Source organism: Curcuma longa, chromosome 11 (genome assembly GCF_044706935.1).
Source record: "Curcuma longa cultivar G26 ecotype Majalengka, Jawa Barat chromosome 11, ITB_CL_G26_1.1, whole genome shotgun sequence".
NCBI classification, from domain to species: Eukaryota; Viridiplantae; Streptophyta; class Magnoliopsida; order Zingiberales; family Zingiberaceae; genus Curcuma; species Curcuma longa.
Window position 1 is genome coordinate 10,057,046 of NC_133871.1, and position 15,384 is coordinate 10,072,429.

General features: G+C 40.0%; 2 protein-coding genes and 1 pseudogene across 2 annotated transcripts; 2 read left to right on the top strand and 1 right to left on the bottom strand.

Moving 5' to 3' along the window:
• Positions 1–1,762: 1,762 nt before the first annotated feature.
• LOC141838335 (protein DETOXIFICATION 48-like) lies at positions 1,763–4,027 on the bottom strand (annotated as a pseudogene).
• A 2,867-nt stretch (positions 4,028–6,894) lies between these two features.
• Positions 6,895–11,201, top strand: LOC141838336 (uncharacterized). Its single transcript, XM_074725776.1, has 3 exons — positions 6,895–7,592; positions 9,114–9,651; positions 10,806–11,201. Exons 1-2 carry the CDS (start codon positions 6,921–6,923, stop codon positions 9,420–9,422), a joined length of 981 nt encoding a protein of 326 aa, XP_074581877.1. The 5' UTR covers positions 6,895–6,920; the 3' UTR covers positions 9,423–9,651; positions 10,806–11,201.
• A 1,592-nt stretch (positions 11,202–12,793) lies between these two features.
• LOC141839825 (transcription factor bHLH25-like) lies at positions 12,794–14,882 on the top strand. The gene is made up of 5 exons (XM_074727658.1): positions 12,794–12,899; positions 13,045–13,102; positions 13,226–13,711; positions 13,814–14,185; positions 14,271–14,882. The coding sequence occupies exons 2-5, from the start codon at positions 13,064–13,066 to the stop codon at positions 14,343–14,345; spliced, it is 972 nt and encodes a 323-aa protein (XP_074583759.1). The 5' UTR covers positions 12,794–12,899; positions 13,045–13,063; the 3' UTR covers positions 14,346–14,882.
• Positions 14,883–15,384: the final 502 nt, after the last annotated feature.

The window sequence follows — 15,384 nt, forward strand, 5'->3', positions numbered from 1 at the left end:
AACCTAAACACAGCTCATGGGCATGACTAGACAGATTATTCCTCAAGCATATATATATATATATATATATATATATATATAGTTTTCCCCCTCTAAAATGATTGGTGGACTTAGAGCCCTAGCTTAGGGATCCCCTAGCTATTTACCTTTACATGTATTAATATTATTAATTAAATGAATGACATAATTAAAGAAAAGCTAATCAAAACCGTATATATATATATATATATATATATATATATATATATATATATATATATATATATATATATATAGTTTTCCCCCTCTAAAATGAGCGTCGAGTCAGAAAAGAAAAAGTAAATTAATTAAAACGTGTGTCAATGCCCTGAACAAAGAAGGGCGTGAATAAATATATATATAAAAACGATATCAAATTTAATGGGTTCCACCCATAGAATTGAACCCACATTCAATAACAAGTAATTACATTCGCAATTAAGATCAGTACTCTATCGAATTTGTCCACAACTGTGAGTTGTTAATTAATATGTAAGCCCACACAAATGAGAAATTAATAATCTGATTAACATCATCACGGATCGATCATCGGTCTGCTTAAATATGTTTTTTTTTCTTATTGGTTCGTTACGTGAGAGGTCATCTAACTTAATTAGCTTGGGGTGAAAGTGACAGTGCCCACTCAGTCATAGAAATTTGACAGGATTGCGAACAAATTAAAACATATATAAGTGGTGACAAGCATCACCCTCTCTTCTCTTTTGAAACACTTGCATCATTTGTCTGAATAGGTCGTTCATGTTTGACATACGTGTTCCCCAATTCATGCATGCTTTTTTGTTATACCTAGTTTTGCTATCTTTTCACTGTGGTTTCCTTTTGTCCAACCAATTCATGCATGTTGATAAAAATCATTAGTTGAACCACTTACAACATGTTCATGATCATCATCGCCATCTCAATTGCATGGACGAACTCAATAACTAGAACACTCATAGGACTTTCTATGCAAGCGTGTATAAAATAAGGAGAAGAAAAAAAAACAATGTGACAAATAGTATTTGTTAATAACAAAGGATTAAACCAGTAGTATAATATAATATATATAGATAGATAGATGTGTTTACTCCGTAGGAATAACATATATTAAAACATACAAATAGCTATTTATTTTTTCAATATTTATTAAAATGCTCTTGTGATCCAGTAAACATCTCTTAGTCCTACGTGGCAAGAAAAGTCCCAAATTAGTCAACAATAGATACTACGTGGCAAAGCAAAGGGTATAACCCTAGTCTCGGGTTAGAGAGATACGGTGTGTGTGTGCGCGTGAGAGAGAGATAGATAGATGTGTTTACTCTGTAGGAATAACATATATTAAAACATACAAATAGCTATTTATTTTTTCAATATTTATTTATTAAAATGCTCTTAATTAAGTTGTATGAGAACAAGGGGAGAAAGATTGTCTTTTGGTGGCATATTGTGCGGTAATTAGTTAAGACAAGTGCAACGCCAACGCATGACATTAAATGACAGAAGGCAATGAATGCTAAAAGAGCTAAAAGAGATGCATCTGATCTGCTTTCCAATTGGTGAGCCGCTTCAAAAGTGGTAGCTTTAGAGAGTGGCTGTCTCTCTTACTTCATTCATTAGCTTTCCCCTCAATCCGATCCATTAGAAGAAGACAACAACAACAACAAAGACGATGAGAAAATTAACAGAGGAATTAGGTACGCTGGCAAATTATATCATGATCAAAACCACAAAAATGCAAAAGAATTTAATTCACAGGGAGAGGGAGAGGGAGGGGGAGAATGAGAGGAGCTGTTTCTGGATCACCATCATTAATGATGGTTAGAATGTCTTCTAGTGTTGGGGTGGTCTTCGTCTTCTCGGCTTCCACGGAGATGGGAGACAAAGTAGTTATTGGGGTAATTGGAATTATGTCATTGCAATTAGCAATTGGAATGATTGAAGGAGGAGAAGAAGAAGAGTCGGTTAAGCGTCTGGCGCGCTCTGCTTCCAATGCCCAATTTGTTTTGGCGACGGCGCCGGTCATGAGGGCGGCGCACGTGGCCTGCGCCGAAAGGAGCCCCAGCCACAGCCCCGGCAAGCCCATTTTTCCGACGAAGCTGAGGAGGATTGCCACCGGCATGCCGACCAAGTAGAAGGAGCCAAGGTTGATGTTGGCGCCGGTGGCTGGGCGGGCGCTGCCTCTGAGGACGCCGCAACCGGCCGTCTGTGGGCAGTTGCCGAGCTCACAGAGACCGGCGATGGGGAGCGCGAGAGTGGTGAGGTGGAGGATTTCGGGGTCGCGGGTGAAGAGGCGTCCCCACTGGTGGCGCATGGAGGCGGTGAAGGCGGTGGCGGCGAGGCCGAGGCCGAGGGCTGCGGCGAGGGCGGCAGCAGCGGCGGCGCGGGCCTTAGCCGGGCGGTTGGCGCCTAGGACGTTGCCAACGCGGGTGGAGACGCCGAAGCTGAGCGCGTTGGGGAAGACGTAGACGAGGGAGGTGGTCTGGATGAGGATGCCCATGGAGGCCACGGCAGCGCGGGGGTGTGCGAGCAGGCCACTGAGGAGGATCATCAGCTCGTACCACCACCACTCGAGGCAGACGGAGACACAAGACGGCGCCGCAAGGCGGAGCAGAGCTGGCCACCCACGGAAGCACTCGCCGGAGAGGAAGCCAACTCCACCGCCGGGACACGTATCGCGGCAGGATCTAGAGAGAAGGACGAAGAAGAGGAGGCAGACAAGGAGGTTGAGGTTGGTCCACACCATGGCTGCCGCCACGCCAACTATGCCGAGGCGGAGGCGAACTGCGAGAAGGTACGTAAGCGGGCCATGGAGCGCCACGCAGAAAGAGGAGCAGTAAGTGACTGGGAGGGTGATGTTCTGCGAGCGGAGGAAGACGCGGAGCGGGTGGAGTAAGGAGAGGAGGAGGAGGTCCGGCGAGGCGGCCGCGACGAACACCTGCGCTGCCGTCGCAATCTCCGGGTCCTGGCCGCAGCGGAGGAGGATGGTGCGGGCGTTGAACCAGAGGAAGGCGATCGGGAGCGAGGCGGAGAGGAGGAGCAGAGTGGCGCGCTGCAGGGTGAGGCCGAGGAGCCGGCGCCGGTCGGCGCCGAAGGCCTGCGCGCAGATGGGTTCCATCCCCATCGCCAGACCCGAGAGCACAGCGTAACCAGTGATATTAGCAAACCCGATCGCCAGCGACCCGGCGGCGAGCTCGAAGTCGCCGAGGTACCCGAGGAACAGCATCGAGATCATTCCGCGCGAATAGAGCATCAGGCCGGTGACCGCCGCCGGCACCGAGATCTTCCCGACCGCCCGCATCTCCTCCGCCAACTAATCAAACAACAACTCGATCAATTCCATTACAATTACGTGCATGCGATGTGAAAGAAAAACAAATTAAATTCATCATTGCATTTATCTACAAATATATCCACATTACGTACCTCGGAGAGAGTGGGATGGCGATGCAGATCGTCATGGGTGGCCGAAAGATGAGCCTTGGGACGTGCAGTAGCAGTAGGGTTGCACATCTCTGAGCTCGATGGAGGTCGTTAATGGGGGTGGTGGCTGAAATGCAGTGCAGCCGTTGTTTCGTTGGATTCTTCTTCGAAATGGCAATGGAGGGAGCAGCAGAGGGGCGCTTTTAAATAGCAGCAGTGGCGGAGGGGCCACAAACGCGTGTCGATCGTATATTACCACTGAGATGATAGGGTTAAAACTGAACTGAACCAGACCAACTAGCTGGTTCAGTCAATTTGACGAAGTCAGGTCGATTGGATCGGTTAGACGAGTCGGAACTCGGAAGCAAATTAAAGAGAGGGGGGAGCTAAGGTCGGTATCTTCGGTTGATGGTCAAAGGTTTGGCTCTCCGTTGACTGCTGCCTTTTCAACACTTTGAAGTAAGACTTGCTCAACGTAACTAGATCTATATATCATGTCGCTGTGTGTCACCTTCGTACCGGGATTTTATTGACTTCATATTCCAGTTGCATCGCTGCTTGTCACTTTCGAACCGGGAATTGACTCCATATTCCAGCTGCATCGATCGGCTTTGTGGAAGAAACCAGCAGAAGAAGTTGACGCTTCCGGTTCTTTAAACTTTTACTTTTCTGTCTTGGGGTCTTTTATTAAATGAAAAGCAGCAGGTCGTTTCAAATATAAAGAAAGTTGATATAGGGTCCAAAATCCGTTTTAATTAGGCTCGGGTTCTGATTTAATCGGGTTGAACAAGTGGGTTCTGGTCTGGTCTGGCCTGGCCTCGATTCAAAAGCACTGCCACTGGCAAGGAAGAGAGTGAGATCTGAGTAGCTTCGCAGAAGCCATGGACGCCACGGTAAACAGAAGGAAAGCTTGAGGGGAAGAAGTAATGGTGAATCGTGTGCAGTGGGAAGGAAGCAGTTGGAAGATGGGAAACAGAAGAGGACATGAGATGCCCCAATAATTTGAGTGAGAGCCCTTCCCTTCCCTTAACATTAAATATTGAGTGTCAGTGGAAGGGCCTGGCCAGAGCAGCAATGTCTCAGCAGCCCCCACAAATAATAACCATCGCTAGCAAAGCATCGATGCATATCCAGGTGTGAAACACGCTAGCTCTTGGAAAAAGTAACTTAACTATGATTTTTATTACTAACTTTCTTTTTGTACCGACAGTACGTACCTTTGGACCTGTTATTTCATGACCACAAACAAATTAAACTCAGTTGATAAAACTAGTCCTGTAAGTTTGACTTGGATGTCTTAAGATAATCTTACAATGAATTTTTATGTCTAAATGTGAAATTCACACTTAAGTCTGACATATCGAGTTTTCACATATATGTATGTTACATGATTTATAAATCAGCTCGCAATAGGATTTTCACATAGTTATAGCATTATTCTAAACATAGTTAAGGGGCTTGCTTTCGCATGTTAAATAAAGTTGCAACCAAAATCATGTTAGATTGAAGTTGATTTGCTTGCAGTTATCATGAAATAACAGTTGCAAAGGTAATGTGATTGAGAAAACAAACTCTAGGGTACGTTTTGATTAGAAAGAAGGCAATATTTGATCATTCAATATTTAATAGGTAGGTGCGTTTTAGTAAATTAATAAAATGCTTCGTATATACAAAGAGGGCGAGAAGGCAGCACTTATCTCATCTCATCATTCTCCCTCTTCCTTCAGCCACTGCTGCGCTGCAGACCTGTAACAGAAGGCCTCTCTTTGGATGGACAGTATAGCAGAGGCAGAGGCCCTGGCCTTGACCCTGCAAGAGGAACAAAACAAAGTAACAGTACTTGTGGATTTAAAATGCTTCGTACAAAGAGGGCGATAGGACATATCTCATCTCATCCCTCTTAATCCTTCCTTCAGCCACTGCTGCGCTGCGGACCTAACAGAAGGGGAGCCTGGCCGCTCTGTGAATGGACAGAATAGCACAGGCAGAGGCCATGCAGGAGGAACAAAACCAAGTAACAGTACTTGTGGATTTCACTAAGTAAATTTGACTGCCTCTCTGTCATCATCCTTGCCCAATGGCGTACGTACATTGTAGCTTAAGGTTGGTACTGCTTGGCTCCGCTGTGACGTTGATTTGATGTGGCTATGGTCTATGGACCTCGACGTTAAGCTCAACAGGCAAGGTCATCAGTACAGGCCCCAAGGTAGACGTGGGACTCACCTAATATGGCTCGATCAGTACAGAATTCCAGACATGTCTCATCCAACTCCATCAACAATAAAGATAAGGAAAGAGATAAGTCCCAATCCAACAAAAACATGGCAAAAACTGAAACCAGGTAAGGTAAAGTCTAGTTAATATTTGATGAATTATATAAGTTCTTGAACAACTTACCGAAACCCCAACTGCAGTTCCTGCACTACAACAACAAACTACTCAGGTTACATATAAACAAGCTAAGTAGGATCAGAACAAAGAGAAGCAGAACTTCATATAGAGGGAATTTATTCAAGGAATGCAATTTCAGAGTAAATTGACAAGCAGCTTTATTACATGTTGGAGATTTAACGATGCGGGTGATTGAATGTAAATGTAATGGGGTACGAGAGAAAGATCTTTGGGCGAAGATTTTACATTGTTCATTGACATTGATAGCAAGGAATAGTGGACACCACCAACTGGGACAGGAGTCGTCGCATTTGGCTCAAATCAATCACCCATTAAAAAGTGTGAAGGATAATAACAGTTTTCACAATTAAACGAAGTGCCAAGTAGTTGTAAAAATATCGTAGTAGTTATAAAAATAAAAGCTAAGTTATCATTAATTGGTGACGTTTGACAATAAATAAAACAATAAACGAAGCGGTCGAAGGATTCAATGATTGCACAGAAGGTTTTTTTTTTTTCGTTTTTTTTTTGAAAACTAAATCTACACTGAAAAACTCCAGAAGCAAAATGTACAAAAGCAAGGGGCTGGATAAGGAATTGGCTTCTCTCTATCTCCGCTAAGATTAGAGATGAGTATTCAATTAAAATTAAATTGAATTGAATCGAATTAATCAAAATTGAATTTAATTAAATTTTTTTAAATTAATGAAATCTATCAAATTTTCAAATAAAAATCGAACCAAATCAAACTATAAAATAATTTTTATCAATTTTTTAATTAATTTAATCGATTTTTTTTACTCACTCCTAGTCTCCGTATCTAAGCCTAAGCGGAATAAAATAAATTTGCTTTTGATTTATTTATTTCAAATTACAACAGAAACACCGCCAAAATCTCCTGGCTTATGATTATTTAATTGATAAGAAGAACAAGTTAGGGACAAAAATTGATTGCTTCACTTTTGTTCCTCCAGGAAGGCAGGCCCATTCCGGCCCAAGTCTGGCTTACTGACATAGAGAGAGAGAGAGAGGTTTCTTCGCTTTGGTTCCAATTCCCAAAACCCTGGTTCCTATTTCCGCCGTCGGCCGCCATGCCGGACGTCGCCTCCGCTGCGTTATCCATCAACGATGCCACCTCGCATCGCCTACCCTACAACCTTCAGACCACTCTCGAGGGCCACGAGCGCGCCGTATCTTCCGTCAAGTTCTCCCCCGACGGCTCACTCCTCGCCTCCGCCTCTGCCGACAAAACCGTCCGCGTGTGGTCCGCCACCGACTTCTCCCTCCGCGCGGAGCTCTCCGGACACGAAGAGGGCATCTCCGACGTATCGTTCTCCACGGACAGCCGCTATCTCTGCTCCGCCTCCGACGATCGCACTGTCCGCATCTGGGATCTCGCGGCGTCCACCACCGTCAAGACCCTCTCCGGACACACCAACTACGTGTTATGTTGTTCCTTCAATCCGCACTCTAACATGATCGCCTCCGGCTCCTACGACGAGACTGTTCGGGTCTGGGAGTTCAAATCTGGAAAGTGCCTACGCGTCCTCCCTGCTCACTCGGAGCCTGTCACCGCCGTTGATTTTAATCGTGACGGGAGCCTTATTGTCTCAAGTAGCTATGACGGACTGTGCCGGATTTGGGACTCTGCGACCGGGCATTGCATGAAGACCCTTATTGATGATGAGAGCCCTCCGGTTTCATTCGTGAAATTCTCGCCAAACGGGATGTTTGTTCTGGCAGCGACCCTCGATAGCACGTTGGTGAGTATTTTTGTATTCATACGTTTTATTGTTCATCATCAACACTTTGCGTTATGGAACATCCAATCTTGTTGTTCATACCGTTTCGTCGTTTTTCTTGCCTTGTTCCACTGGACATTGTTAGTCTTCAATATAGTCAAACAGGGCAGGAAAAACAAATGCCACTTGGTTTACCAGAATCATATTAGGAAGAAAAGCCCTGGGGTGCCAATTTGTTACTAACTGACATTAGGAGAGTTGCTATGGTAGCAAGATGCTTTAAATTAGGATAACTGTTACTTTCTGGAGGGCGGGCACAGTACAAGTAGTCATTCAGAGTTATTATTCTCAACAAATTAAATATCTTTATCTAGTTACATATAAAATCAAATTTTTAAGTAAGATTGGATCCATAACTAATGTCACCATTGACTTAATAAAGAACTGAATATTGCTGAAATAGATTGCTGCAGATCGATAGTAATTGTAATATTGGCAACACATCATCTATCTTTCAATTCAACAGAGCTAGCAGATACAATAACTTTTTTCTAGTAACGAATGTAGCTAATAAGTCTATTGAATGTAGTTATTGATAGCTAGAATTATTGTGCTTAGATACTCAGAAGAAGGGATGTGACTGGTGATATAAACTTATGGATAGCTCAATAGAGGGAAAAGATTGATGTAACCAATCTCAAATATTTGGGGCAAACATGCTGTTGCTGATGAGGATCATAAGAATGAAGTGGCTAAAATTGAGAAATTCAAGGGCAAACTGCTAGAATTAAAGAGATTAGGTTAAAGTGATGCCCACATGTTTAAAAACGTTTAATGATTTCTTTAGTTACACAAGCTGAATCGATTAGAGTTAAAAGTGAAGTGGTAAAGTGAGTCAAAAGAAAACTCTCGTTAATTTAATTAAAAGGTGATTTAAGATATCTAAACATTACTAGCAATGTAGCCTTTGATACATTTCAATAGAGGGATACGATTCATATAGTTAATTGCAAGGAATAAGATTCATATAGCTTGTTGGTGATTATGATCAATGATGATTATATGTTCATGGAAGGTTTTTGTAGCTATAGTGGAAAATGCTCATTCAATACATCATTATGATTTCTAAAAGTTCATTGAAACTAAGAGAATATGTTGGGAAAGATGCAAAACTCTTAGTGTTGAAGTGTTGCCTTCCTGACCTTTATCTTATAAATGATATATTCATCAATCATTGATGTCGAAAATAAACCTGAAAGCATGACATCCTCGAACCATGTCTGCTAAATTTTGACTTGCGTGCAAAATTTAACTAAGCATGCTCCAATTTTGGAATATTGAATTTGACAAGCCTTGTAGATTCCTCGTGACATATGTTTTAACTTACCTCCCTGTATTTAATTCCCCTTGATTTTTAACCGTTTTTTAGAAGTTCCAAATATGTCTGTCATCTTGCTTGCTTTGAGTTCAAGTGCATATGCTTGTTATGTTTCATCTCCATCTCTAGTCATGACTGACATTCCAATCTAATTCTCCATTCAGAGGCTCTGGAACTTTTCTGCTGGTAAATTTGTGAAGACATATTCCGGACATGTTAATTCAAAGTTCTGCATTCCTGCAATTTTTTCTGTCACAAACAGGAATTATGTTGTTAGTGGTTCAGAAGACAACTGTGTGTACTTATGGGACCTCCAGAATAGAAAAATTGTGCAAAAATTGGAAGGTCATACTGACAGTGTTATTGCAGTATCATGCCATCCATCTGAAAACATCATTGCTTCTGGGGCACTTGGTAATGATAAGACAGTGAAGATATGGGTTCAGAAGAATGAGGATCAATTGAAAGACTGATTTGCCTTCCACAAATTGGATAAATCCTACTCCTGCAATGTTATCATGTCGATTAGATGAAGAATAGCATGCACCTTGTCCGAGTTTGTGGCAATAGTTTCTCCTACATCTGATCTAGCATATGGCTTTTGTCCACATATTTTTAGGCTTTTTATCTCAGGAATGTATTATTGTCTGATAGCAGTGCAGCTTAGACAACAAACTTGTTTGCTGGTTTGGGCTATTGAAGGTAATTTCTACTCTCAACTTGTTTTCTTATTATTCTGAAAAAAAATTACTTAGTTATGAAATCTACATCGATCTTATAATTTTTTATTGAAGATATTTAATTGTAATCTAATTAAAACAATTTTATTTTATTTTTTCCATTTTCTTTTGCATTTTTATCAATTCTAATCTTGCTGATCCTACCTAAGATTTTTAACTATCCCCATATTTTTTTGTCAAACATGATTGGAATTGCCTTGTCACCACAATAGATTGTGTATATAATTTTATTTATTTATTTTTGCAACTTGATCTGTTTAGTCCAATTAGTTCTGAAATCAACTCATGTTATTCTTAAATTGAAGTAATATATCAGAGTATATCAATAATAAAACCATAGAACATCTTAAGCTTCTTCAAAAGATAACTATTTGAGTAAATAAATTTACTTAACACGAGATTTATATAAACTTCTTCTCGTTTAATGAGAAAGGTACACATAATCTTCTCTCTAATAGAGTCAATCATTGTCAATCGTCTTTCATTCATGAGGCGCAGTTACTCTTGGAAATAGTTGCAATGTTCATTATTTTGCTTGTCGTCCAGTTTGAATGCTTTTGAGAAGAATGAGCAATTTATTATGGAAATAAAGGATGAATGGATCTGCAATCTTTCTTGGAGGTCACTATATATATTGTACTTATCGTCCAACTTATAATAATCCAACATGTTCTGCCGCTTTATGTTTCTCTCCTGGAATTCAAGTTATTACTTAAAAACTAACTCGCATCTCTTCAGAATCTCAGTCAAATGTCGGGTTTGTGTAAATGTCTACACAATGATCCAATTAATTGTCTAGTTGGATACAAATAGTCGGCTTGCTTCATTCTTTAGGCAACAAATTTAGATGTGCTAAGATGCTCGGATGACCTGTCCTAGTCAGCCAATCAAATGTGACCTGAGATGGATCATTTGGTGGATTACTGTCAGATTATGCTGGCACATTTGGACAAATAGATTGGGTCAAAATGCATTCCAATTTTTATAATACTTTGTGAACCTTTCTGTATTCAGATTTAAAACTATTAACAAAAAAAAATTGCATGGTAGTTTTTACTTTTTATCATTCACTTGACCTAGGTTTCCAGTTGCCGAGCTTTTTGTGCTTTCATGCAGGAGAATAGGGATCCAAGAAAAGTTCGCTTTGGGCTTCAATAGCTTCAAAATCATCTTTCCGAGACTAGATACAGAGAGAATCTACTCGCTTCTGCAGAGTTGCAGAAGAGAGAATCTACTCGCCGTGTATTATTGGAGGAGAATTTGGTAATGATAGTGCATCACTGTGTCTTCCTATGTCCCAAGAGTTGTACCCAAAACGATTTAATTTTGCAAATGGCTGAAAAAATAATGACTTGGATCCGAGAATGCTGGGATAAGCTTTAGGTAGCAAGTTGGTGTATCAAATTCTCTCCCTATGTCCCTGTGTTATTAGTTTATGTCTTGCTTCATGATGTTAAACTACGTCTGTAATGGTTTAGGGATCAACAACAAAATATGATTTATTTTTGTATATTAATGGCATGTTGACTTTGAAAATGCAAGTTATTTAATGTTATTGGTAAGCAGTGCATCTTATTTATTCTGCTAAATAGGCCATTTTTTTTAATAATCAGGTTGCTTAGGTCGCCTGATTAATTTTAAAGATAGATAGATAGATGATTTTTTTATCTAATTTATTTATCTGGTAAATCTGAAGTATAATTTATCTATATTTAAAAATCGGCTTCTAAGATATTTGAGCAATTGATTGTTAGAGCGTAGAAAGTAAGATTGTAAATGAATTTAATATTTGTGAATAAATTTGATGTTCAATAAATATATAAAATATCAATTAAATGAATAAATTTGATTAATTTATTAAATTAAATAATTAAGTTTGAATATATATATGTATTTAATTTGTTAATGTTGATGAATATTTTTGAATAATATTCTTAAATCATATTTATCAATAAAGTTGTTATTCACATGTTCAATAAATAAAAAATATAAAAATAAATAAATAAATTTATATCATCAAATTCAATATAAAAAAATTTTAAATAATGAAATAAATTTGATTTGAGAGTTTGATAATATTTAAATAAATCAAGCTCACGTCAAATTCAAATTCGAATTTATAAAAAAAAATCAAATCAAACTTGAACTATCATTTTAATAATTTGATTATTTTAGATTTACTTTAATTAAATTTAATTATTTTATTAAATAAATTTATATATCATAAAATTTAATTTTACTTGACTTATTTACCTTACAAACTTTACTTATTCCAACCATATGCATTAATCCTGAATCAGTGTGTGGATCAGTGGCTCTGCCGTGCCCCGTCCGTTTTCCCAGTTGTTTCCACTCATTGGACCACTTTCCTCAATTGACATATCTTGAACCCTTTTCTTTTGAATACGTATAATTTATTTTTACAAATCCCTTTCATCTTCATAAGACACATTTATCTTGTCTATGATCCCATCAAGCACCACCAGACATTAGACAATTTCAAATTTTCTCGATCGGTTCTGTTTTCGGTTTTGATTTAACCGTCCTGAATCGTCCGGTTCGCTCTGTTTTTATTTTTTATTTTTTATTTTTTTAAAAAATTGGTGTACACAATCTATACCGGCCAGCTACTGATGATGCAACTTGTTTCTAGAAGTTGACTTTTGCTTGAACATTGAAACACACGTAGAGACACACGGATGCGAGGGAAGGAAGGGGGGTACACCTACCGTCAATTAACCACGTGGCTTATTTTGGTCCGAAACAAATCTCTCTCCTTTCACGCGTTCTATTCGATCCATGTGGTCAAAATACTTTCTGCTTCTCTTTTTTTCTATTATATTTCTCCATTTGTACTTCTGAACTCGATGGTAACGACACCTCAAAAACTGAGAGTCAATGGCATGCATGGAAATCGTGTTTATTAGCTGTCTCAGAGCATCTACGACTTAATTTCAAAATAAATACACACTATCTATTTTTCGTCAGAAACAGAGATGGCAATAATTAAGAGATGGCGACCTAATAATGGGGACAGAAACAGAGCAGTCTGCATTCTATATATTAGGTTCAAAGCCTCCAAAACCAGTGATAGATGAAGTAAGAACCCTTTGACCAGACACGCTCAAGTATAGGCCGGTCTGAAGCTGTAAGAGAAGGATACCTTTCCTTTTCTCAAGAAATCAAGGACCTATCAACTTCTGCTGCAGGGTTGGCTTTCCTCTTTTGCTTTCTTTTGGTTTCAAGTAGCTTGCTTGTCATGGAGAAAAAGGGGTGGCGTTCATCAATCGCAATTCTTAATTTGTTGTTTTTATGATCGATATTCATGGATTGGTCTCTAAATATTGCTTTGCAGAGAAAGAACTAATCTCACAATGGAAGCATTAGCCTCGTCTTCATTCTATTATGATATGGTAAGGATCATGGAGCTCTCGGCACATGATAATTGTTAAAACTCAACTTCATTGCTTTTGTTGTGAAGTCGGATCGGAATGAACCGAAAGTATTTTTTTTTCCTTTTTTGGTGGAACGGACAGGGATTGGATCAAAGTATCTTCGATCAATGGGAGTTTGCTGCTGCATTCGATGACGAGTTCAATGCAGCACAGCACTCCGGATCGACGATTGGGTATGACGTAGAACTCTCTCCCTCTTCCGAAAGCTATAGCTCATACGCAGAATTGAGGGCCCAAAAGACGGCTAAAACTAGCAGCTGGAGTTCATCCTCCACCACCACTCAGCTCAACTCTGCTCCGCTGTGGGATGCAGCGGCATCAGGCCCGAAGATTCTATCGTTCGGCCTCCCCGATTCGACCTTCCACAGCAATCTTGCGGCTGCTCCAGAAGTGATTCCCAAGTGCGGCTCGAAGAGGAGTTACGATGCCATGCTCGGAGCAGGCCCCAAGAGAGGCTGCAGGACGACCTCTAACAATCAGGAGCACATTTTGGCGGAGAGGAAGCGACGGGAGAAACTTAGCCAGCGGTTTATCGCTCTCTCTGCGATTGTTCCTGGCTTAAAGAAGGTAAGAAAAAGGAATTGAGATTCTTTTTCTTGCGCAAAGTTTTATCTTTTAATTACGAGATAGCTGATATCTCGATGCATTTCCAACTTTCCGATGCCAAAGATGGACAAGGCTTCTGTTCTTGGGGATGCCATCAAGCACCTGAAGCAGCTACAGGAGAAGGTGCGGTCTCTGGAAGATCAGGTGGCAAAAAAGAGCATCGAGTCCGCAGTGCTTCTGAACAAGTCTCATCTTTCTAACGACGACGATACCTCGTTCGCTGACGAGAATTCCAACGAGAGCCATGGCGAGTCTCTTCCACAGATCGAAGCCAGAGTATGCGATAAGTCCATATTGATCAAGCTTCAGTGCGAAAACCACAAAGGAGCATTGGTGAGAGCCATTTCTGAGATTGAGAAGCTTCATCTCTCTGTGGTCAGCACAAGTGTCATGGCTTTCAGTAGTTCCTCTCTCGACATCACCGTAATGACTCAGGCAAGATTCTCAACTGGTCCCTTTGCTTTCGCGTGTAGTTTTACGTGCAATTATAACGAGAATTTGTCGCTGCGGCTATTGGCAGATGGATGAGAAATTCTCCATGACAGCCAAAGATTTGGTGAAGCAGTTGAACTCAACTTGCAGACAATTCAAGTAACGAAGAAGAATGGATATTTCCCTTTTAAACAGGTCATTTGTCGTCTAGTCTCTGAAGATAAGGATTGCTAACTCCCAGAGAAATCAATCACCACCATTTTTTTTCATCTAGTTTTTGCTGCTTGGCTTTTTCTGTTCTTTTCAGTTGATAATTTTCTCCTTTTCTCACATCTCCATACTTGCTTAAGCTAAGCATTTCATGTTGTAGAGGGAGGAGACGAATGTCATTTTTGTCTGCCGTTCTCTACTATTTTTTCTAGAACCTTCTTGGGGAAGTTGACTTTTCGTAACCTTTTCTTATCTTCCCCTTACTTGAGGCTTTCTAGTTCCATGAATCAAGCTTGGTTTTGAGATAAAAAAAAACAAGGGTGGTGATTTTTTGTATCTCTGGGAAATAACAATCTCTGTTTCAGAATTGTAATGATCCCTTGTTTAGGCTACATATAAATATTTCTCACTTGTATTTTTCCTTGGGATCATGTAATCGTCTTGTAAAAATTTGGTTGAATAATAAATAAATAAATATTTGAGAAGGCTATTTTTTGTGCTTCTTAAACTCCATTAAAAATATAAAGAGAGTTCATCCATACTATGTCAGTTGGGACAAACTCTATTTTTTAATTAGTTGTCTTGACAACCATTTTCCTCATTCATTCCTTCCCAAGGTACAAGTCCTGTTCTTTTGTGTTTGTTGCTTCTTGCTGACTTTATTTTTGCATGAATCTGCTGGTTGGAGTTTACATGCTTAAGACAACATGTACTTGAAATTTAAGATTGATAAAAAACATGCTATGATTAGGAGCTGCTCTTCTTGCTCATCATGGTTTTCTCAACTCTTCATCATTATTTATTTTTTTGGTCGACTAGATTATTTCCTTCTTGAAAGCATGGTAAGGTTTCAATTTTTTCTTTCAAAATTTCTATACTTGGCTCAATTCAATGTGATTCTCCAGCTCTTTTGGGCCTACTCTGATGATTTGATACAATCTAGAGCAGGGTACTGTGTATCGGGGTAATGCTCTTTGCATTGTAAAAGTGAT